This window comes from Tachyglossus aculeatus, chromosome X1 (genome assembly GCF_015852505.1).
Source record: "Tachyglossus aculeatus isolate mTacAcu1 chromosome X1, mTacAcu1.pri, whole genome shotgun sequence".
Taxonomy (NCBI): domain Eukaryota; kingdom Metazoa; phylum Chordata; class Mammalia; order Monotremata; family Tachyglossidae; genus Tachyglossus; species Tachyglossus aculeatus.
In genome coordinates, this window is record NC_052101.1 from 74,299,836 (window position 1) to 74,324,806 (window position 24,971).

The window sequence follows — 24,971 nt, forward strand, 5'->3', positions numbered from 1 at the left end:
GGAAGTGTTTCATATAACAATAATAATAATAGTAATAATAAACATTATTTTTTAAGAGCTTATTAAGTACCAAGCCCTGGGGTAGAGACAAGATGATCAAGTGAGACAGTCCTTGTCCCATATGAAGCACTCAGTCTAGATGAGAGGGAAAACAGGTACTGAATCCCCATTTAACAGATGATGGAACTGAGACAGAAAAGTGACTTGTCCAAGGTCAAAACAGCAGACAGGTAGTGGACCCAGGATTCAAACCCAGATCCTCTGACTCCAGGCCATTTCACTAGACCATCCTGCTTCTCATATGATTACCCATCAAAATAAACAAGAGGAGCAAGAAAATGGGTGGCAAAGGATGCTGATGAACTCGATGCCACCCATAGATAACTGAATCCCAATACATACGTTCACCATCTGAGATCCGGTCATAAAGGTTCTTTGGAGCCATGCTGGATGCTTTCTTTCCAGCTAGGGGTTCATTTGCAGTTTCTTGGAGGACATGAGCCCCTCCGTCCAAAAAAATGAACAGAATTTCTATGGAAAGTGAACTTTCTCAAGTTCCCAAAGCCCTGGGGTAGTTGCTCAACTGCAGTTCTATCTTTCTGGTACATTATTTCATTAGATGGGCCATCTGAATTAGCAAACCATTTTCCACACCATTTAGTGGCTATTAAAAATGCAGCTTGGCACCTCATTCAAAGCCTCTTTTTCTATTTTAGGAATGAAACCCTTTCATTCTGGTTGCCCTCACTTGCAACAGGACCATTAAAACATTTTCTCACCTGGAGCACAGCTGTCCACAAGAGCTCCCAGTGCTTTACCATCTTGCCAGTTCTGGTTGAAATTTGTGATGGGCAAGTAGGGAATTTTGTTCTGAATCCATCCCAACAGCCTCTGCTTCGGAGTTTGTTTCTTAGCATCGTCATCTCCTTCATCCTCCCACACAGGCATCGAAATGGAGTAGTGAAGGATAAGGGTCCATACTAGGCCGAGGATAAGCTTCAAATTCCCATCAACAATGGCTTTGCTATCTAAAGAGACATAAGTTTGTCAACATTTATTCCCTCCCCATTTTAGAAATACACGCTTTTTTCCCCTAATGGGTACAAACAGTTACATGCAAGCCGTATATGCCCTGAATGCGGGGAATTAAAAAAAAAAAAAAAAACAAACTCAGGTTAAAATTAGAATTTCAAAAATGTGGGTTCTGTTCTACTTTTCAATGTTTTGCACAACATCTGCACAAAAAGTTTCTTTGGTAATAGTGCTATTTTCCATTGTTTGCAAGTTGTCAAGTGAATACTTGACATGTCCACCTCCTGACAGAGAGCAATGTTAAGGCAAACTTGCTTGACTTAGGATAAACGCCAGTGTTGGTTTTAAATTTTAGAGCCAAGTTTTAGTTGTGAAATGAATGAAAATAGGGACACCAGAGATAAGCAAAAACTGACCACGAAGGCTAGTTGCCCAAAGAGACTCCACATGTCCTTATAGAATGGGGAGAAAGGAAATCCCACATGACAGACACAGATAGCCCATTCTAAAATAGAGGTTCTAGAGGATGGTGTAGTTAATGGCAATTTATCATGCAAATGTGATAATCACACTGAATCTTAATTTTGCCATGGTCAGTTTAAGTTTAATACTTTCACTGCCCAAATGGATTAACAAAATTGTTTTAAAATGTATTTTTTTTGTTTTTATGACTCAAGGGCTAAAAATTGGATTTTTAGAATATTACCCACACCCTTTTCATTTAAGACAAAAAAGTTTCAGGTAAAAAGTCAGGGAGGGTAAAATTACCTGGTTTTTTTTTTTTTAACTTTAGATAAAAATCAGGTTTATGCAAAAATGAAATTAAAAAAAAAAACATTCCAACAGCCTTAAGCTCTTAAAAACAACAACAACAACAAAAAAAAACCCAAGTGTTTACCTGGTCCAGTAGATCCCTGTGAAGGGAGCTGTAGGAAAGGATGGCATATGCGTCACTTACCCAAGGGGGGGTGGGTGGGTGGGTGTGTGTGTGTGTGATGGCTTTTGAGGGGGTTGGGGGGTAGGAAGAACAGAGAGAAGGATGATGTTAGTGGGAGGAGCTGGGGCTGCCTAATTCATGGCTGGGGCTCTCTCACAGGAGCTTTAGGTGAGAGGAGGGATGGGAAAAGAGCAAGGCCCTTCGCAGCACTACTTCTCTCAGGCTGATCTCTTCTCCCCACCTCCACCCACTAACCAGGAGCTGCTCTTATTTATCCTCCATGGTGAGAGCAGAAATAGGGGAAGGGGTTAGGGGAAAAAAGAAAAAAAAAAAGAGTGGATGACTGCTGAGATAAGAGAAAGGAGGGGAAGGAGCAGGCATAAAGCAGAATCTGACAGATGGAGGGAATGGGTCCCTGAAGACAGTCTGCATTTTCAAGTTTTACTTGAGGTTAAAAAAAAAACAAACAAAAAACCACCACACACCACCAGCAACCCCTACCCCTAATAATAATAATAATAATAATAATAATAATAATAATAATAATAATAGTAATGGCATTTATTAAGCGCTTCCTATGTGCAAAGCACTGTTCTAAGAGCTGGGGAAGTTACAAGGTGATCAGGTTGTCCCACGGGGTGGGGGGGAATCAGTCTTAATCCCCATTTTACAGATGAGGTAACTGAGGCACAGAGAAGTTAAGTGACTTGCCCAAAGTCATACAGCTGACAAGTGGCAGAGCCAGGATTTGAACCCATGACCTCTGACTCCAAAGCCCGTGCTCTTTCCACTGAGCCACACTGCTTCTCTAATGAGAACATTCCCTTATGAGAATGCATCATCCTACACTAACCAAGAAAGGGTGTTAGCCTGTCTATATTTTTCCATAAAGCCACTTTTTCTGGAAGGGGGCAGTAGGAGGAAAAAGAGTTGCACTTTGGAGCCAGGATTGGAAGCTGCCTGCATGTGTCAGACCAAGTTCTTTTGCCTACTCTAGCGACTCAAAGAGAACAAATACTGAATTATGCTATGACAATGCCACTTTAAAATCCATGAAGCATGAAATTCTCAGACACTACTGAAAATTACATAGCTACCCTGAGAACATTCTGCTATTCGTGGGTGGTTTAAGGAGGTAGGCAAGCAATCCAGACCTTACAAAATCCCCTTCCAGCTGTAAGCAACCAGAAGACACACATCCTATGTATTTCCCAATAATGCACTCCAAATGATGGTAGTAGAGGGCAGGATGAGGAATAAGATTGCTGGGTTACTTCAGCCAGCAAATGTACCAATAGTTGTCCTTCATTTTCCTAGAGGACAATGATGGTAAAATCTTAGCCCCCCGTGAGTATGGTTGTAAAGACCAATGCAAGACTGACACTCCTTTATAATCCTCATAGTCTATTGGGGAAGATGCACTAAAATTAGAGTTAAGGAGAGGAAAAGGGGGGTATGTACTTGAGTTAGTGCTTAAGTACCTAAATTATGTACCCACATGCCATGGGAAGTTGAGTGCCAAAGTGCTTAAATGATGCAGGACTGCTGAAGGAGCAGTTGGTGGGGGGTATAGGCTGAGGAGATTAGAAATTAAATTGGGGAGCTGGTTGCAGGCAGGATACATGTTTGTCAACTCTGTTGTATCGTTCTCTCCCAAGCGCTTTGTACACGGCACATAGTAAGCACTCACACTCAACTACATTGACTGAATGTTGAAGATACGACTTCAGATGGAATTTGCAGATGCAAAGAGCTGTGGTCTCTGGGATGAGAACGGGAAGGAAGTTTCAGGTAAAGGGGGGGGGGGGTTAATAAGGAAGAGGTTCGGTGGTGGGATGAGACTAGAAGGAGGCACCATAAATATGTTTGACAGGAACAAAGAGTGACCTGGGATGTAGTGGGAAAAGAGACTGGATAAGTAAGAGGCAGAGGCTTGACCGAGTGCCTTAGAACTAATGCTTAGAAATTCCTACTTGATGCAGAAGGGAGAGTTATGAAAAAAAAAAAAAAAGTTCCCAAAAAAGTGATCTGGGCAGCAATTCCCATCTGTATAGTCTTTCCCAGAACTTTATACAGTATATGTTTAATACTATTGGGATGTCACTGATTGTGAAATTCATCCATACGATCAGACCAGCAGTGTGCTAAATACATGAACTAGATGAGGAAGTCCAATCATGGCATTGAACTAAGAGCTGAAAGTTAAATGTAGCCTGCTCATTGTGGGCAGGGAATGTGTCTGCCAATACTGTTGCATTGTACTCTCTCAAATGCTTAGTACAGTGCTCTGCACATAGTAAGCACTGGACAAATACCACTGACAAAGATGATCAAGTGGGTGATGTCTGGGAGCCATTTCTTGCTTCCAGACAAGTTGTGAATGCTTCAGTTGGCCACATCTGGTATATTCTTCTGACTTTCAATTTGAACTTTCCAGTTTTGATAGCTTCAGTGTTTACAGCAATGCAAATACTTTTTGAGCCAAGCAAGAGACCTTGAAAGTTATCCTGATCACCATGAAATTCCTCAGCTATCCTCCTAAAATGATTTTAAAGTTAATGGCAACACAACCATGCAAGGCAAGTGTCTAGACAATACCTTTCACTACTGCTAAGGTGACAAATATGGCAAAAGTTAACTACATTCTGTACATTATGATACCAGCATCTGTTCTGGCCACACCTGAATAACTTATTCCTATTCTTTCAGCCTACTTTCCTTCCTCTAGACTGTAAGCTCACTGTGGTCAGGGAATGTGTCTGTTATATTGTACTCTTCCAAGCACTCAGTACAGAGCTCTGCACACAGTATGCACTCAAATATTGACCAACTTTGTTTTGAATTTTGAAGAATGAAAAATTAATTTGGAGTTACTATTGTGTCAACTGTACGATACTGTTAGACTGTTTCCCATTCTCTCATCCCCTTTCAGCTTTTACAAAGATGTTAGAGCCAGGAAGTTAGTCTCTAGTTAGGGGGGGAAAAAAGAAAAATCAAGTTTTGAAAATGAGCTAATAAAGGACAAAGTTTTTATACACTAAGCTGTTCAAAGTGTAATACTAAAACCACACAAGGCAGTCATCTTTTAGAGAAGCAGCATAACCTAGAGGATACATGCTCTCATGGGCCTGGGAGTCAGAAGGACCTGGGTTCTAATCTCCACTCTGACTCTTATCTGCTGTGACACCTTGGACAAGTCACTTAATTTCTCTGGGCCTCAGTTACCTCATCTGTAAAATGGGGATTAAGACTCTGAGCCCCATGTGGGACAGGGACTGTGTCCAACCCCATTTGCTTGTATCCACCCCAGTGCTTAGTAGTGCTTATCACATAGTAAGCACTTAAATACAACAATGATGATCTTTTGAATCCAAAGTAAAAATAGGGGCAGAGTATTTTTTTTAACCTCAAACACAATACATGAGCTAAATGCCTTTACTATCTACAGAAATCCCCTCACAAAAACTTGGAATGCTTGACATTAACTACAAATGTAGTTGGGAGAGATGGTCCGTCACTCCACCTGGAAGCCAGTTTGTTGTACCTATGTGGTCAGTCTGTATACATACACAAGATGTAAGTCTCAAAAATGTGCAAAAAAGATGTTGCACAAAGCTAAAGCAGTGATGTATACAATGCCCATTCCTTCTGGATGCAGTGACTTCAGGATGGGCCCCCAGATTTGAAGACAAATTAAACACCCACCTTAAGTATTTTCTATTCATAATGAAATGAACACTTGCCATGCCAACAGGGATTTTTAACATCCAATTCAAATGTTAGCATTACACTTGAATAGATGGCCACTCACTATTGACAATTTTCCTATTCTTTATCAGAGGGAGACTCCAAATATCTTAGGGATTAATCATATCGATCAATGGTATTTACTGTACTAAGAACTTAAACTACAACAGAGTTGATAGACACAATCCCTGCCCATAAGAAGTTTACAGTCTACTGGACAAACCTTGCAGGCTATGGGATTAGTGCTATGGAGCAGCTGTGTCAAGTTATGTCAGTTCATAAGATGCTAAAGATGTGGAGGCTTAGTAAGCACTAAATAAATCAACTTTTGGAAGCTATGTGCAGAGCACTGTACTAAGCACTTTTCTAGGCATGGTTTTCATACACTAAGAAGAAAAGTCGAGGATACACAGGGAAATGTGGTGGAAGCACAAACTCTGGAAGAACTTGCCATGGTATAAAGTCCTAATAATGGTGATAATTGAGAATAACAAATGCTGGCTCTTGGTTCCAAAAATCATTTCCACATCCCTCCCACTATGAAAATTCCAGTGCACTCAATCTGTCATATATGTTGTGATTTGTTTAAACAGTGACCCTTTGATTTAAACAGGCAGAACAATTAATGATTGGATGCAACACAATTTGTGTTAATCATCTCCACAACACGATTTGAAATGTCATACATCCTGTGTTACTGCTACTACCTGGTAGCAAAGATGGTGTGTTAATTTTTCCTTTTTGGAGAGAGATGGGATAAGGAGTCAAATACTGTGTCTAGAATAAGACCTTATTATTCTAAATGAAGCCCTCCTCACCGTGTACAATGATATTTCCTGGTGTGCTCATGAGCTTAGGTGAACACTACAAACAAGATTAGCTATTCAGAGACCACTCCCTCTCATTAGCCAGTGCTGTTGTGAGGCTTCAGGGGTGCTTTGCTGCCAGGGGAGCGGCCTCAAAATATTTTAAGTTCTAGGACTAAAGCGTTAGAGCAACAGATCTTGTTTTAAGTTGCAGTTAAGTTTGGCCAGCATGGGCTCTTTGCCAAATCATACACCCCAGACCACACCTGTGTGCTATGAGTCAAGTCTAGATGATAGGTGACTCTGGAAGGATAGGCTGTTGACGCAATGTGGAAACTTTAGGATTATTTCCAGCAAATTTGCATTCTAGGCTACACAAAGGAGGAATGACTTCATGCTGTTGAAAGTAGATAAATGTGTATTTCAACTAGAAGATATCAAAAAGCTAACCCATAGAATCTGCACTTTCACAAGCCTTTTTTAGGGAAGCAGCATGACCTAGTGGAAAGAGCATAGGCTTAGTAGTCAGAAGACCTGGGTTCTAATCCTGGCTCTGCCACCTGTCTGCTGTGTGACCTTGGGAAAGCTTCTTCACTTCTCTGTGCCTCAGTTTCCTCCTCTGTAAAATGGGGAGTCCCTCTCCTCCCTCCCACTTAGACCATGAGCCCTGTTTAGGATAGGAACTGGGTCTGACCTGACTCTTGTAGTTACCCCAGCGCTTAGCATATAGAAAGTGCTTGAATACCACTATTACCATTATTAAGGATTAAGTTTTAACACTACTAAGACCACATTTGCCAAACTGCTGCAATGGGCCATCGGAACCTGGAAGAGATCTGTCAGCTATATGATAAAATGAAGGCTTTTCCCCATCCCACTAAAACATTTCCAATATGGAGGATAGGAATCTGGGATTGTCAGTGGGCAAGAAGGAACCAAGAAAAAAAAAAAAAAAAACATTTTACTGCCTGAGGGAGCAATAAATTTGCCTGACAATAGTTAGTAGAGTCTCTGTAGACATAACCACGTAAAGATCCTTGCAAATCAATTTCATAACACATGTGGTTCAAAATTCCTAGGAAGGCATCCTTTGGTATTACCCACAAACTGGACATTTAACTTCTGAAATTAGAGCTAATCAAAACACTTGCTAGAGTTCATCACCATTTTCTACCTGCCAGAAGAACAAAGATTATCATTAAAAGGGTTTTGTCACCACCCCCACTCATCCTTAGAGCATTACAAGGCCCAAAGTCTTCATCAAAATACTGCCAGGTTACTTAATTCACATGGCAAGACAAGTTAAAGGCCCATTTTCTCCATCTGACAATATTTTCTAGGACTCCCTCCAGAAGACATCATGAAGCAGTGACAGACACGATGGGACAGCACTTAGGCATTGATCTTTTAGACTCTCCTGCTCTTCTGACTAGGTTTTCCACCATCTTTAAACATGAACAGTGATATGAATGGGGGCCTTTGAAGATAAAGGACTTGATATCTCTAATTATGACAACTCAAATTGAGAGAATTTCTTTACCACCCAAAGCAGAGGAGTGTATGGTTCCCTAGTCAGTTTGGTTTGAAGAAGGTTTCAGTCTTCATTGCTAGAGCCCCTCTTCATAGTCAATTCTGCAGGATTCTAAGTCCTTTGAGAGAAGGTATCATATATCTCCTAACCCTACTGCACTCTCCCAAGCACTTTGTACAGTGTTCTGCATGCAGTTGGCACTTGGTGCTATTGATTAATCAATTCCTGATCCTCCCCTCAGCCTCCATCCTCTTCACCCTCAGGATTCCAAGTCTCTGGGAAGCAGGGCCCAAATCTATGTATTTTTGCCAGCACTTTCACAATGCACAAAGTAGCATGGTCATAGTTGTTCATAATCACTTTCTGAACAAATTTTATAAAGGAACCCCGCAGCAAGCCAACACCTAAACCAGAATGTGTTCAGGGACCAGTATTATTCAAGCTAGATCCAGAACAATATTTCGTCTGATCGGCAGACAACTTATTCTGGATCTGCCAGCACAAAGGGCTGGCCTGAAATAGTTTGGGGGCAGAAAGGCTCTTTGCTTGACAAAAATGTTTTCTATATCTTCAGAAATAAAAGCTAGTTCACACTGAAGTGAAATGAATTGCAAGGTAGATTTTGAGCCTCAGGGTCATTAGATATTATTCAAATCCACATCAGTCTCATATGAAAGACAACAGTACCTCACTGAGTACTGACCTATGGTAATGGAGCCCACTGGATTTTTAATCAATGAGAAGCTGAATTAGACAGGAACAGGGTGAGAGCTGGGGTGAAGTGGGCAAAGAGCGAGAGGTTGAGACAAATACCTTAGTCAGTGGTCAGAAGCAGCATGGCCTAGCAGCATGGGCCTGGGAGTATGAAGGCCTGGATTCTAATCCTGGCTCTGCCACTTGCCTCCTGTGTGACCTTGGGCAAGTCACATAACTTTCTCTATGCCTCATTTACCTCATCTGTAAAACAGGGATTAAATCATATTCCCTCCTACTTAGACTGAGCCCCAAGTGGGGCAGGGACTGTCCCGACCCAATTTTCTTTTATTTCCCAAAACAAATTCATTAGTAGAAATGGTTAAGAGTAAGCCTTGAACACACCACAGTATGAATGCTAACTCAAAGGGACACACTGTTATATTGTGGAAAACATTCAGAAAGTGGTCTTTTTTAGTCAATGATCCGATCAGACCATGAAAGCTAATGAAGACTATAACAGTGACTAATCTCAGACAAGTAAAAGCTAGTTTACAGGCAACACAACAAGGTCAATTGACTCATATGCTGAATATTTAAGTGACTATGTTCCTGTCAGTGAACATTAAAAAAAAAAAAAACAATAAAAAAACTTGCCTATTATTTCATAATAGTTATTTTCCCAGTAAGGGGGTGGCAAAGAAGTTACAATTGGTGTGGTTTAGCTGTCAAATATATTCCATTGCATCATCTGCTTGCTAACAAGTTTTCCTGATAACTATATAGAGTTGATTTAAAAATATTTTGGTGATCAGACAATTCTAGGGAAGTCAGCATTATCCATAACGGCCATTCATCAGCTCTTCCAAATCAGACCTACCCAAGCAGAAAGTGGAAGTATCCCTGAACTCTACTTGCACAGTCCCTTACGATTGGGTCCATTACCCTGCTCTCTCATCCTTAAATACGAACAATCAATGCCAGGAAAGCAAACCAGTTCTTGGAAAAAAAAAAAAAAAAAAGCAAAGTTTGATGAATATTCAATTTCAAGTGTCTAAAAAGTGTCAGAGGGTTGGAACGATATCTTGGTTTCCAAACTAATTCAAGGAAGTCTAAATTTGTTTTTGCCCATAGGACTGTTCCTCTTACAATTGATAGTTTTATTCCACTTCAGCACTTCAGCCATTCGGAAACTATGTAAAGGAGACTATGTCTCCAGCTTAAGTTGTCGTGTTTTTTCCTTCTCTCCACTCCCCTCATCTGCATCTTAAGTGCTCAAAAAGTGTGCAAAGTTGTATTTCACTTAAGTAAATAGTACTTCAAGGTTATTTATGCATAGTTTAGCTACAAGAGATCCCAAACTTGAATTTATGTAAGGTGACTTCCCACTGTTTCTGAAAAGCCCCCCCCTTTTCCTCAGCTCCCCCTCCCTTGTGGATCACCTCAACTTACTCCCTTTGCTCTTCCCCCGCCCCCGCTCCACAGCACTAATGTATATATCTATAAATCTATTTATTTATATTGATGCCTGTTTTGATGTCTGTCTCCCCCCCTTCTAAACTGTAAATCCAGTGTGGGCAGGGATTGTCTCTCTCTATTGCTGAACTGTACTTTTCAAGCACTTAGTACAGTGCTCTGCATGCAGTAAGTGCTCAATAAATATGAATTAATGAATGAATGATTTCTAGAAGCCCAACCGTACGGTGGTTTCAGTAAGGCATCCATGCAATCAATCAACTAATGGTGTTTGAGTGCTTACTGAGTGTAGAGTACTATATTAGGTGCTTGGGAGAGTACATTACAACAGAGTTGCTAAGATACAATCCTTGCCTACAGGAGCTTACAGCCTACAGGGGGAGACACATTAAAGTAGATTACAGATATGGTGTGCAGAGCATAACTGAATATGAATATTTCTATAAATACTGTGAGGCTGGATGAGAATCAAAATGCTTAGGGGTTTGCAGTCAAGTGCATAGCTGATGGAGGTGGCAGATAAGGGGAATGAAGGGTTTTTGGGGGATGAGATTTTAGGAGGGTTTTAAAGGAAGGAGAGAGGTGGACTCTCAGATATCAAGGGGGAGGGTGTTCCATGTCGGAGGGAGAACATGGGCATGGGGTCAGTGGTGAGACAGACAAGATCGAGGTCCAGAGAGTAGGTTGGTGGTCAGAGGAGTGGAATGTGTGGGTTGGGTTGTAGTAGGAAAATCAGCAAGATACTATAGGAAGGAGAGAGCTGGTTAAGTGCCATAAACCTGATGGTAGGGAGTTTGACATGGAGGTGGATGGGCAACAATTGGAGGTTTTTGAAGAGTGGGGAGATACTGACTGAACAGTTTTTCAGAAAAATGATCTGGACAGCAGAGAGACATATGGACTGGAGTGAGGAGAGATGGGAGGCAGGGAGGTCAGCGAGGAGGCAGATGCAGTAGTCAAGGCAGGAAATGTGGTAGCAGTTTGGATGGAGAGGAAACAGCAAGTTTTAGAGACAATATGAAGGTAGACCGACAGGATTTCATGACAGACTGAACGTGTGGGTTGAAAGAGATGAGTTGAGGATAACGCCAAGGGACGGAGATGATGGCGCTGTCTACAAGGATGAGAAAGTCATGGGGAGGACAGGGTTTGGGTGGGAAGAGGAGTTCTGTTTTGGACATGTTAAGTTGGAGATGTCAGCGAGACATCCAAAGAGAGATGAGCTGAAGGCAAGAGAAAATAGGTTACAGAGGCGAGGACTCAATCCTGGAGATGTAGATTTGGGATCCTATGTGTTTGCAACTCTTTGCAGCTCTAAGTGTTCATGGGTAGCTTCCTCTACCACCTTTAACCTAGCTTTTACCTGATAACCGCTCACCTGAAAGCCAGATAAAACAAAAGCTGCTATAGACCGGAGGCAATCATGAACTTTCTAATCTCCAAGGGCCCCAAGTACCCCAGTTGTGTCATGCAGAATGGCAGTGATTTAAGACTGTCCACCAGAAATAAATCCTTCCTCCTGTATGCAACTCTGCCCCTCTCCTTTCTGTTAGGGGAGTCACCCCTCCTTATACAAAGTGTCAAACGAAAACCAGACAGGTTAACATGATCATCTAACTGCTTCCACAAGAAAGAGCGGGTATCCAGGGTTACTACTTGCCCCCCTGGTGAGGATATGTCAGCTTCCACAAACAGTCCTCAGATTCTTGACAATTAATTGGTTCCTAAAAGCTAAATTGTAAGTTGAAACACAAATCAGAACCAATTTTCCCATAGGAAGATTAAGTGAGGGATTGGTTCCCAAACCAAGTCTAGATGCCCTATTTACCAGTTACCCAGAAACATATACCTAAGAGGAGTAATATAGTGATATTGATGAATTTCAACTAAATAGCAAGCATGTGGATATAAAAAAGAAAACACATTAAAATTTAATACAGTACTGTACATTGTGCACTACCTCTACCCAGAAGCAGACTGTGTCCAGGGTTGAACCCCAGTACGCAATGTTGAGTCTTGTCTTTATAATATCCCTTTGGATCCAGGTCAGTGGAAGCAGAGATAGAAAAGGGAGGTTAGCCTGAAAGAGCACTGAGAAGCCAGATGAGGAGGGCTAGGCGGAAAGAGAAAGGGGTCAAAACACCAGCTGGAGTAACACAGTGGCATCACTGCAACAATCAGTTCCAACATGGTCTGGCCTTCCCCCAATACTAGAGCTGGGGCAGTTTGCAGGGCTGCACTGGGAGGCCTTAAGACACTGCAACAACCAATCAGTGATACTTACTGAGCACAAAGCACTGTACTAAGCGCTTGGGAGAGTACACCACCACAATATAAACAGAGTTGGTAAACACATTCCCTTCCCACAACAAGCTTACAACCTAGAGGAGGAGCCATTGCTTACCTCTCCCTGGCACTCAGGAGACCACTCCGGCTTGGGGAGGGAGTCCCAGAGAATTAGCTTAAGAGCAGATGCCAGTGCCATTTTGCCCCTCCAGTCCTCTCCAACGCCTTGGTTGCAAAGTCAGGGGGCTTGGGCAGAACTCAGATGGGGAGGATGAGAAAAAGTTTGTAGGGCACCCGCACAGCAGCTGCTGCCAGGGTAACCCCAAAACACAGCTCTGGAGAAGGAGTGGAGGAATGGAGCTGCGTGGTTAACTCCACGGCACTGCTGCTGTCACCACCGAGGTGACGGTGGAGAAGGAAGGGGACGAGGGGGCTCAGGGCACGGAGAGCCTGTGCAGCAACCCCATAGCGGCTGCTGCTGTCACCATCGACCGGGAAGGAAAGGTGGGGAGTGTGGCCACCACGGGTCTCCTCCCTTTTCCTGTCCCAGCCACCTGACCTCGTGGCCCCAGAGGGTGAGGTCCAATGAAGGTCGGCAGCAGCACCGTTGAGCAGAAGGACGGGATTGGGTTTGGAGGGAGGGTGGCGGGGGGTCAGGGAGGGGGCAAGAAGGGTTAGGGTTACGTAATACTCACCTTATAAGCCTGATGTTGGCAATTCAGATCCGAAGTCGTAAACCTAAAACAGGGTGTAAATTCAGAGATGTTGGAAGTGCCGTTTGTTGTAACTCGGATGGTCATAAGTCAAGGACTTCCTGTATGTGACAGGACAGTTGGCCTCTGAGCCCACCCATAGGGTCAGGTTAAGGAAGATCAGGTACCTGCACTTTCTCCGCCCCTCGCTTTAAATGTATTTTTGACTTTTCACAGAACGGCATTAAAAAAAGTGCCTGGAGAGACAAGACAGACATGTGCCTGCACCCTGGGAGTTCATAATTGCTAACATCCCTGCAGGCAGGAGCTGGAGGCCAACTGAGAAGGCAAGGGGAGAAAGCAGAATCCACGCTGAAGTAAGAATCGCCAGCCCCAAGTGAATAAGCAGCAACCAGAATGAATGAAAACTTCCATTTCATGAAAACCCAATTTTGATCACTCACTACCACCCATACTGCCATTCTTATCTAGTTTTATTATGCAACACTAATGGCAGTTTGCCCAAAGATTTAAGTCATAAAGGAACCAACTCTCCCAATTTCAAAGTTTTGAACAGGAACCAAGCTGAGAGATATTCCAAGTGATTTATAACTACTGGCTCCCATGATTACAAAGCAGCCATACAGGAATGTAGACCAAAAGCAGTTTAAGTGGCCAAAGACTGAAAGTTTCCATGCATTCTTCCTTTCAAAATTCATACGCTTTTTTTTAATATAACAGGCACAAAATTGATTTGATTGCTGCAGTTTAAACTCAGACCTTTACTACATTTAATCAATTCCTGCAGCCTTTCAAAAGGCCAACTCAAACACCCTATTGTTGTCAGAAGCAAATACCACCAAGAGATGCTTGTTTAAAGTGCCAGATCCTGGGCTTCCAACTGGGTGAGAAGGGCAATGGATATCACTGCCCCCACAGAATTTCAAGTCAAACCTATTCATTTTCCCCCTCTAGCTTTTTAGACTGCCTATTCCTTGCAGGAAGATAGGAGCCAGATAGAAACCTGAACCCCAAAAGGGCTGTGGGCCAGTGTTCTCTCCTATCCCAGCCTGCCAGAAAGATTCCCCACTCAAACCCCAACCACTTTTCTTACATATCTCCCTCCCAGTCATGGCTGAGTAACTATGTTCCTACTCTCCATCCCCAGGAGCCTTGCTGTTTGAGCCTTGCTGTTTGAGTTTAGGGGTGTGTGGTGGTGGTCGGGGTCGGGGGGAGAAGAATGGGGGACGGAAGAGAAGGATGAGATGTCCAAAAAGGGGGTGAAATGAGTATGGTTAGTTTTTTTAGCAAAATACTTGGAATAAAATAAATAAAAGACTGGATAGTCAATTTAAGATGTCCCCATTCAGGTATAAGAACAGATTGAACACTGAAACCAATTACCACAAAATACAGTCACACACTAGTATTCCATCTGCTAGGCAATAAATCAATTAATGGCATTTATTGAGCTCTATTTTGTGCAGAGCACTGTAATAAGTGCTTGGGAAAGTGCAAAAGAATAGGTAGACCTGATCCCTGCCTTCAAGAACCTAAAATCTAGTGGCAGGGAGATAGGCACCAAAATAAGTTAGACGTAGGGAAAACAACAGAGTCAGAGGATGGGTACATAAGTGTGCTATGGATGGAATGAGTACTTAAGAGCTTAAGGGGGTATGAACTCAATTGTATGGGAAACCCAGTAGTGAAGAGAAACAGGGTGAGGAGAGGAGAGCTTGGTCAGGGAAGGATTCCTGCAGGAGATATGATTTCAGTAAGACTTGGAAGACAGGGAGAGTGCTGGTCTGTTGGATATGAAGCAGGAGGGAGTTCCAGGCAAGCCAGAGGGTGTGAGCCAGGGGTCAATGGCAAGAGAGATGACACTGATGCACAGTGAAAAAGGTGGGAGCAAAGCATAGACTGGGTTGTACTGGGAGAGGAGCAAGGCTAGGTAGGAGGGCAAAAGCTCACTGAGTTCCTTAAAGCCAATGGTGAAGAGTTTCTGCTTGATGTAGACATGGGCAGGCAACCACTGAAGGTTTTTGAGGAATGGAAAAGAGGTATGCAGAACAGTTTTTTTTCTGGGGGAACAGAGTGAAGTGTGGACTATGGAGGGATGTTCTAGACAATGCATTAAGATTAATGAAATCAAGATTTCTTGCTATGAGTTGAACAGCAGTTTGCTCTAGCAGATTAAAGGGGATGGTGTATCGCATACAGCAGTCTTCTGTGACTTGACTGGTCTATTGCTGACAAATTAAAACAAAATATCTGTAATAATAATAATGATGGCATTTAAATTCAACTCCCATCACAGGTGTTTGCAAAAAGGTTCTCTGGCTTTATTTTCAAGACCATCACTTCTATACCCATGCCAGAAAAAGGTTAGTGTGGCCTAGAAGTCAAAAGACCTAGGTTTTAGTCCCAGTTGTCACTGGCCTGCTGTGTGATAGTGACCAAGTCACATAACCTCTCTGTTTTTCAGTATCCTCATCTGTAAAGCAGGGATACGAGTCCTGTTCAACCTGCCTCAGATTGTGATTCCTGTCAGGGACAGGGCCTGTATCTCCTCTGATCATCCTTTACCTACCACAATGCTTAATGCCATAATTAACGGGCCACAAATGCAGGATAATGTATCCAGCATCTTAGCATTTAAAACAAAGTGATTTCTCTGGAACTTTTTTGTTGGTTTGTTTTTTTCCTCCCAAGTGCTGGCATCATAAACAAGTCTGATGATCTACTGATGTTACACCCTAGAATCCTATCAGCTATGCATAAAAATGAACATGAGGATTGTGTTTCCAAAGCTAGGTGTGTTCCCAATGGTTACAGCAACTGACAACTTTCCATAGAGGAGGTTAGGAGCTGTACTTCCTGAACATTTGGGTTAAAAATGACCATTATAGTCTTTGAAAGCCAGATCCTGAAGCTCTAGGTTTAAAGTCTTGCGAGAAGGAGACTCATACTCGACATTATGACTCCTTCCTTAAAAACCTCAATGATTTTCAGATTGTCCTACCATTTCAAATTAACTCTTATTATTCTATTCTTTACAATGGAAGAAGAAAAAAAAGATACTTGTCACTACTGGCCAGTATAAAAAATATATACATATATCTAAAACAATGAGCTCCATATGCACAGCTTGATTTAACGCCAGACACTACTTCAGAAAGGAGAGACTTTGATAACATGCTACAAAGCTGGATCATTGCTGATACTGTAGTAGGGCAATTTCACCAAGACACCAACAGAGCAGAAAGCCAAATGTCCTGCTATAAAAATGGTATGAGGAAATATGGACACACCCTGTGAACAATAATCAGATAACAGGAATCGTGTTTAAATTTTAAGTATCATTTGGTCAAAAGTACAGGAAAAAAGTGCTTTGAAGATTACATCATTGCCATGAAACATGCAACTTTGGCCCTTGAACTTTGCCTTGTTTAAAAAAAAAAAAAACCTACTGGCACAATGAAAAATTTCCTCTCACACTGACTGTTTCCCACAAAGAATATGGCCTAGCTCTAGTCCTAAAGCAGAAATAGTAGAGGTAGAGCACTTCTGATATTTACATTGTGCTCTTCCAAGCACTTAGTACAGTGCTCTGCACACAGCACTGAATACAATTGACTAAAGACATTAGAGGACCAGCCATGTAATTTATGCTCCAGCCTGAAGTGACCTATCTCCTCCCATTTTTAGAAAGCAGCTTATGACAGAATTAAGAACAAAATGTTAAGGATTTCCATCAGTAATGTATTAGGTGATGAGACATTCAAAATAGGAGGAAGTTTGGTGATCAGCAGAGTATGGACATTGGAGATATAAAGGTTCATACTCATTGAGTGCCTAAAGGCTTTCCTCTGCCTAAAGCAATAGCTCCTTACCTATTGCACTTGGATCTGAGACTTTGGGACATTCCATATTCACTCCAAAGCACTTATGGGATTACATATCTTTAAACTATCTGTTACAAATTATTTTACTCATATTAAGGTCCATCACCGCTAAACTGTAAGCTTACTGTGGGCAGAGAACATGTGTGCTAACTCTGTTGTACTCTCCCAAGCACCTAGTACCACGCTCTACAAAAGGTAAGTGTTCAATACATACCACTGAGTCTAGTACACTAATACCAATGATTAAGACAACTTAATGCACTGAGAATACTTTCCTTAACATGGGTATGAGATAGTGCAAGGAACCAGGTCAACTGCCCAAAAACAGTTAATAACCATCATGCCATTTCCAGATAGCAATGACAAACACTGGGCATAGTCAATGCCACCAAAACAGATTTGATTTAAAGGACTGAAGGACAACTTGCAGCAATCCAATCAATTCCTTGCACACCTTCAGATCCCTGACAAAAAACACAAAGCCTGCACCATGTCTAGAAATTCAAGGTAGGGAACATAAGCAACATGGGGTGGGATGCCGAAACTGGAAAGCCAATCTCAAACCAACTAAAATACTACTCATGTCATATGGTTCTTTAACGCTCACAGTGCTAGTGGAGGGAAGAAACAGTGCCAACCCGGGGCAGACCAGGAGGAAATCCTACAGAGACGGCAACACCATTTCAACAGACTTTGCAACACACCTATTGTTAGCAAACACAAAGCTCTACAAAGCATGAACAACTGTTGCCATGCCATTAGCCCATATTGCACCTTTTGAGATGGTAAAGACTGTAGTTATGAAAAATGGTTAAGAAAAATAATCGCATATGTTAAGCACTTACTATGTGCCGAGCACTGTACTAAGCGTTGGGGTTAATACAATGTCATCAGGTTAGACACAGTCCTTGTCCCCCTTGGGGCTCCCAGTTTAAGAGGGAGGATGAACAGGAACAGGTTTCAGCACCTGGACTCCATATACCTACCCAGATTTATAATAATGATACTTGTTAAGCACTTACTATATGCCAAAGACTGTTCTAAGTGCTGGAGAACATACAAGTTAATCAGGTTGGACACAGTCCCTGTCCCACAGAGGGCTCACAGCCTTAAGCCTCATTTTGCAGATGAGGTAACTGAGGCCCAGAGAAGTGACTTGCCCATGTGTCACAGCACAAGTGGTGTAGTCAGGATTAGAACCCTGGTCCTCCGACTCCCAAACCTGTGCTCTTTCCACTAGGCCACATTATGCTTAAGCACTTCTACAAGCTTCTCTTCAATAAATGGGTTGCTGGAGATATCCCAATACCATTTGCAAGGAAAGAAAAAAATTAAACAAAAAAATCTAATCAATCATGGCATCTCGCCACTCTCCATCGCCAACAAGATCAGGGCCAGATAATTCTGGATGAATTACTGAAGCCTAATTAACTGTGCAGGGCTGAACAGGTCAACTCCTGTTTAATTTATTCTACACGACCATTGGGGTGGGTGCAACAAAGACCCTAGCATTTGAGTATGCTTTTTGATCAACCAGAAAGTTCTTTCAGTTGACAACAGGCTACTGGCATTAGCCACAGACCCAGAAAGCCATTGAGGAGTTGCAGCACCAGGTGAGCCAAGTGAGCTAGAACTGCTTCTTACCCATCTTACTTGTCCTGAAGCCCCAGGGTGAGGGAAAGAGAGCACAAAAGATAGTTTGTGGCCTGGCCCTAGAACCCCAGTGAGGATCACTTAAGTGGTAGGGGAGCTGGAGAAGGAGGATGACTATAACAAGACAGGGAGGGTAAAGTGATTGAGTGCTTCTGTGCAGTGTTGTTCTAGAAAGGGGGTGGGGTGGGGGGAATAAAATAATAGAAGAGATAGTCTCAAGTACCCTTCCTCTTTTCCTCCCAAAATGAAGTTTGGACCCCTGCCTATAAAACTGTACAAGTAAATGCAGTAAACATTTGGACCAGATTCTAAATGCCAGAACAGTAGTTGAAGTTTCACCCAGCTTTCAAATTGAAATACCAATTTTAGAATCTGCCACAAATCTTAAATGGTCTAAAATCTAGCTAAAGTGAGTTCTTGTAGGTCTGGAAAAGAGCTGATTTTAAAAGCATAGCAAGTCACATCCATCTTCTCTGTCCTTCCCACCCCACACCCACCACTTATGTATATCCAGTGCTTAGAACAGTGCTTTGCACATAGTAAGACCGTAATAAATGCCATTATTATTATTATTACCTGTAAATTTTATTTATTTGTATTGATGTCTGTCTCCCCACCTCTAGACTGTAAGCTTGTTGTGGGCAGGGAATGTGACTGTTGTACTGTACTCTCCCAAGAGCTTAGTATAGTGTTCTGCACACAGTGAGCACTCAAATATGATTGAATAAATCTCCCCATTACTCTCCCCCTCCAAAAAAAAGTACATCTTTATTTTAAAGGAAAAGTTCTCAAATACATACAGGATTTCTGTCTCTACACTAGTTTAATACAGAAAATAAAGGCTCTTTAAGAGACTCTTTTACAGTTATGCTAAATTAGCCCTTAGTGCTTGCCACATCTATCATAAGGTGCACTTCCCTGGAATAAACCTTAATAAGCGCATATACTAAATAATGAGTTACTGGAACTTAATAGCATAGTATTACTAAAATATCCTGATGCACACATTAAACATATTAGGAATGCCCTCTTGCAAGGATTTGGGGAAGATAAGAAAAAGCAGTGTGGCCTAGTGAGAAGCAAGGTCTTGGTAGTCAGAGGACCTAGTTCTAATCCCAGCTCTGTCATTTGTCTGTGTGACCTTGGACAAGTCACTTCACTTCTCTGTGCCTCAGTTCCCACAACTGTAAAATGGGGATTAAGATTGTGATCCCCATGTGGGACATGGACTTTGCCCAATCTGATTAGCTTGTACCTACCCTAGAGCTTAGTACAGTGCCTGGTATATAGTAAGTGCTTAAATACCAACAACAAAAAGTGCACTCACAGCCAGATCACACAGGGGCTAATCTGGGTTTCAACCAAACCCTCTGTCACACTGACACCTCAAAAAACTTAACCTACCCAAAACAAGACTTCTCATCTTCCCACCCAAACCATGTCTTCCCTGTCACTGTAGACAGCACCACCATCCTTCTCCCAATCCCGTAACCTTGGCATTATCCTCAACTTCTCTCTTTCAATCTGTCACCAAATCCTATCAGTTCTACCATTCCAACATCACTAAAATCCACACTTTCCTCTACAAACTGCTGCTACACTGACCCAGGCATTTACATCCCTCCCTGGCTACTGCATCAGCCTCCTTGCTGACCTCCCTACCTCCTGTCTCTCCAGACTCCAGTCCTTACTTGACTCTGCTGCCTTAAAAACATTTTCCTAAAAAAGTTTTCTGAAAAAAGGTTCAGGCCACATCTCCCAACTGCAAGACCCTTCAGTGGCTGTCCACCCACCTCTGCAAACAGAAACTCCTTACCAATGGCTTTAGAGCAATCACCTTAGTCCTTCCTATCTTACCTCAGTGATTTCCTAAAACCCAGCCCACACACTTCACTAAATGCCAATCTACTTGCTGTACCTCAATCGTCTGTATCTTGACACCGACCCCTTCCTTGTCCATGTCCTCCCTGCCCTGGCACCTTCATATCCCAGACCATCACTCTCCCCACCTTCAAAACATTATGATCACATCTCCAAGAAGCCTTCCACAAGTCCTCATTTCCTTTACTCCCTCACCCTCCTGCATCACCTATGCACTTGAATTTGTACACTTTAAGCATTTGAAATTCACCCCACGCTCTTGCATAAAAAGCCATAATTATTTTAATAACCATCTCCCCTGCTAGGCTAAAGGCTCACTGAGTGCAAGGAATGTGTCTACCAATTCTGTTGTACTCTCCAAAGTGATCAGTACAGTGCTTTGCACACAATAGTGAACAACACGCACCATTGATTGATTGGTCTTAACATAGCTACAGCTTGGGACACTGCAAAGATGATGCTCTTCCCACAATGGCTGCTGCAAAGTGGCTCAGGCTGGCAAGTCAGGCTCTTCAAGGGGATGCTGCCCTTTAAATTACAGGAAATGAGCAGCACAACAGTGCCCAGCGCTTAGAACAGTGCTTTGCACATAGTAAGTACTTAAATACCATCATTATTATTACCCTTCAGGGCCAGAAGTTGACCCTAGTTGAGTGCGAGGTCATTGCTTTAAAATTTGTGCTGCCTCAGCCTCCTCAGTGAGCTCATTCTGCAAGTGGGAGGAAGGGAGAGTAATGATTAGGTGTTAAATACCATTGTGCATCTATTATTATTATTAAGGTACTTGTTAAGTGCTTACTATGGATCAGGCACTGTGCTGGATACAAGCAAATTGGGATGGACATAATCCCTGACCCCACATGGGGCTCAGTCTTAATCCCCATTTTACAGATGAGGGAACTGAGGCCCAGAGAAGAGATCTGACTTGCCCAAAGTCACACAGCAAACATGTGGTGGAGCCAGGATTAGAACCCACTTCCTTCTGACTCCCAGATCCTTGCTCTATCCATTAAACCATGCTGCTTAACGGGAAATCATTAAGCAGATTATGAAAAGAAAGGGGAAAAATGGGTTTGAAGACAAAAGATTTTGGAGATTTGATGAAATTAAATCAGTAATATTTATTGAGCACTTACTAAGTTCAGAGCACTGTACTAAGTACTTGGGAGAATCCAATAGAACTGAGTTGGTAGACAAGTTCCCTGCCCACAATGAGCTTACGGTCTAGAGGATGAAGTCAGACATCTCTGCTAGACTAGAAGTGATCCCTGTGTGCACTATTCTAGGATCCCTCTTCCTCCCTGACCCTGCAACACGCTAACACTTTTGTTGGAAGAGCAAGCCAGTAAGGGGGGGGGGGGGGGGGGGGAGCTTCAGGAAATGCTGCTTGAGGGTCCTCCTGACTCCTGTTCCTCTGGAGAATTTCCCCTACCCACCCCAGACTAAAAAAGGCAGCCCCTACCCTGGCGGTCCCTGGCCATGAGGCCTGATTGTAGGTAGTTTCTCCCATCCTCACTGCCCCAAAGATGCAGGGACCAAGGCACTGGGGTGGAGATACATTATATACACACACACACACACACACACACACACACACACACACACACACACACACACAGAGCTGCTCCACTACACTCTGGGGTGTTACTATAGCTTGGGTGGGGGGTGGGGGGGCAGGCAGGGACAGGGACACAACAGGAGGGCTCCCTGCTGCCATTATTCTTCTTCACCCTTCAATCACCTTCACTTTCAGAAGAACAAGCTACAAAGTGAAGCTTGTTTTTGTTTTGGGTTTTTTTTTTTTGGGGGGGGGGGGGGGGTGCAGGGCCCCAAAGGCCATCCAGCCGAACTGCCAAGGCTGGCCACAGTTCTCTGCCATGTTTGTCACCACTTGGGTGGTGCTATAATGTCAATCAATCCATGATATTTGAGCGCTTACTATATGCAGAGCACTGTACTATGCACTTGGGAGCACTGTGCTACACACTTGGGAAAGCACAACAGAATTAATGGACGAGCTTTATGCTTGAAGTCATCTGCACCGATAGCCATCTGGGGGGAGCCCTGCTAGATATGTTCAGACCCCAGGCCTGAATCAGTTAATGAAACCCCCAGTGTACTGGCCCAAAAGAAATCCAACTTCATGGCTTTAACTTCTAGATTGACTCAAGATTATCTTTTGTAATATTAAAGATTCAAAAAGCATAATTTGGAGCCAGGCAACCTAAATCATTCTGAAAAGCAATACATTTGCCTGAAGGTCAATCTAAAATTCAGAAACACTGGCATGCAACAAAAGAATGCACTTTTTGGCCACATATACAGCATCAATTTCCACTAGTACCTTAGAAATCAAGAGACATGCCTAAATCAATATCAGGACCACAGCTTCCTAACTCAGGCAGAAAGTTTGCTAATAGTAAATGTATGCCAAAGGTTCCATAATTTGAGGCAATTAAAGAGGCTGATCAGGTGGTTCTAGCCAAATGGGATCTGTGCTTTGGCCAATTATATTTACTGAGAACTGTACTAAGCGCTTGGGAGAACACAACAACATAAGTCACGTTCCCTGCCCAAGCCTCCCTGCAATCAAAGGTGAGAGCACACTTTGTAATGCACAATGTAGCTTTGAGTGAGTGTCCTGCACAAGGAGAACAGAGAGAGCTACCTCTGGGGTTGTGGTGGTGGGCTGGAGAAACCAAGTCCATACAATGTTGCAATAGTCCAGATTCAAGTTCAAAGTCATTTTAGTACTTGACAAATGTACAAAGCTCTCCCAGTAAAATATTTAGGCATTTAAGAAGTCATTTTTTATACATCTATGCATCAGGTGAGGTATCACTTAGAAAATCATACCCATTCGGATCTGCCACCCACCACTCATAGCTCCTCGGGGGGCATGGGGGGGAAGAAAGGTAGTCCAGTCAATAGCCAAACCTGCCTGAAGCTAATTTCCAGTCAACAGTATGGGAGATATAGAAATGGCTCAACCGACTAGGAAACAAAGTCACCTAAATGGTTACCCATCTGGATTAATTTGAACCTTGTCCCTTTTGCGAGCTGAATAAAAATTTTTATAAAATGGCTTCTTCAAACTACATAGTTATACAGTTTCTGGACAAGGTAGAATAGTTAGCAAGACAGCTAAGTCAAAATGATTTTTTCCCTGCCAGATGGATCCTCATGCAGCTGTATTGCTGAAAGCAGATATTGGGCAGCCAAGTGAAGTTAGTCACAAGTATGTATTTCTCGAGCTACTTTGGGTATTGGGTAAATACCCAATACCCAAATATTTGGGTAAAACTTTTCCTCCACTCCCAATGTAAAGGTCACAGTCAAAGTATTTAAACTTGGTTCTAATCCACCCCTGCAGCAATCCCATTGAGTTAGCTGTAAAGGACTAACCAGTTTTTAAAAAAGGTTTTCCAACAGTTTACCAAGCTACATGGAAGACTCTGGTTTTCAATCATAACCTAGCAAAAAAAGCTGCCAAGCTTGCAACAGGAGGCACAGTAATGCTTCCTGTTGCAATAAATTCCTCTACACCCCACTGGTCAAATTCCACTTCCATTTATTGCCATAACAGAAACTACAGCTTTTTGACCCCTTCCTGAGTCCTTGAAGGCTGTTAAAGCTTACTTTTTCCAACTGATGACATCATTAAAAAAAACCAAAAAACTTATTTCTGACAATGGGTCCCCATGAGTATAGATTTCCCCTCCCCCCAACCCCCAAATACCCCGTAAAAGCACATTCTTTGCTAGTGAGGCCATCCATGCTCTCAGGAAAAGTTACCAACCTCTTCCCCATTTAGTTTCTCCCCTTTTCCAGCAATAAGTATTGAGGGGAGATTTTAGAGCCACTTCAACTGCCAAGAACAGCCACCAGACAAGGATTCCTCCCTCACAAAGAGGAGGTTAAGATGTTAAGGCTACCAGAAATTTCTTGGAAACAGTAGTTTTATAACTGCAATGTCCACCTTGCAGCTAACCACCCCTTGTGGAAAAGAAAAAAAAAAAGTTTCTTGTTAGACAAGTTCTAAAACCTAATTTGGTTGATTTTACTGCACATATAACCTTTAAATAGGACTTAAGTGGTTGGTTCAGCCTTATTTACAAAATCAAATTAAACATCCTGTATCTTGAGGATTGTAGAAAAATAAGATGCTACAGAAGTATAATAATTCCAATTAACTGCTTCCTAACTGGTCTTTCACGTGGTGGGATAACCATCCTGGGAAGCACCACACACACTAGTTACCATTATGCTCCCAACTTTGGCAGTTGAATTATTTCCAAGTAGTGAGATTGTCAGTTTGTCACATTGTAGACA

The 24,971-nt window shown here is 42.5% G+C and overlaps 1 protein-coding gene across 4 annotated transcripts in view; it reads right to left on the minus strand.

Annotated features, from left to right (window-relative positions):
- Nucleotides 1-24,971, minus strand: part of FLNB (filamin B) — a 139,376-nt gene that overhangs the window by 85,353 nt on the left and 29,052 nt on the right. For all 4 annotated transcript variants that reach the window (XM_038772477.1, XM_038772475.1, XM_038772474.1 and 1 more), the window contains exon 2: nt 780-1,028. In XM_038772477.1, the coding sequence (XP_038628405.1) occupies nt 780-1,028 (249 nt within the window). The remainder of the gene's footprint in view (nt 1-779; nt 1,029-24,971) is intronic.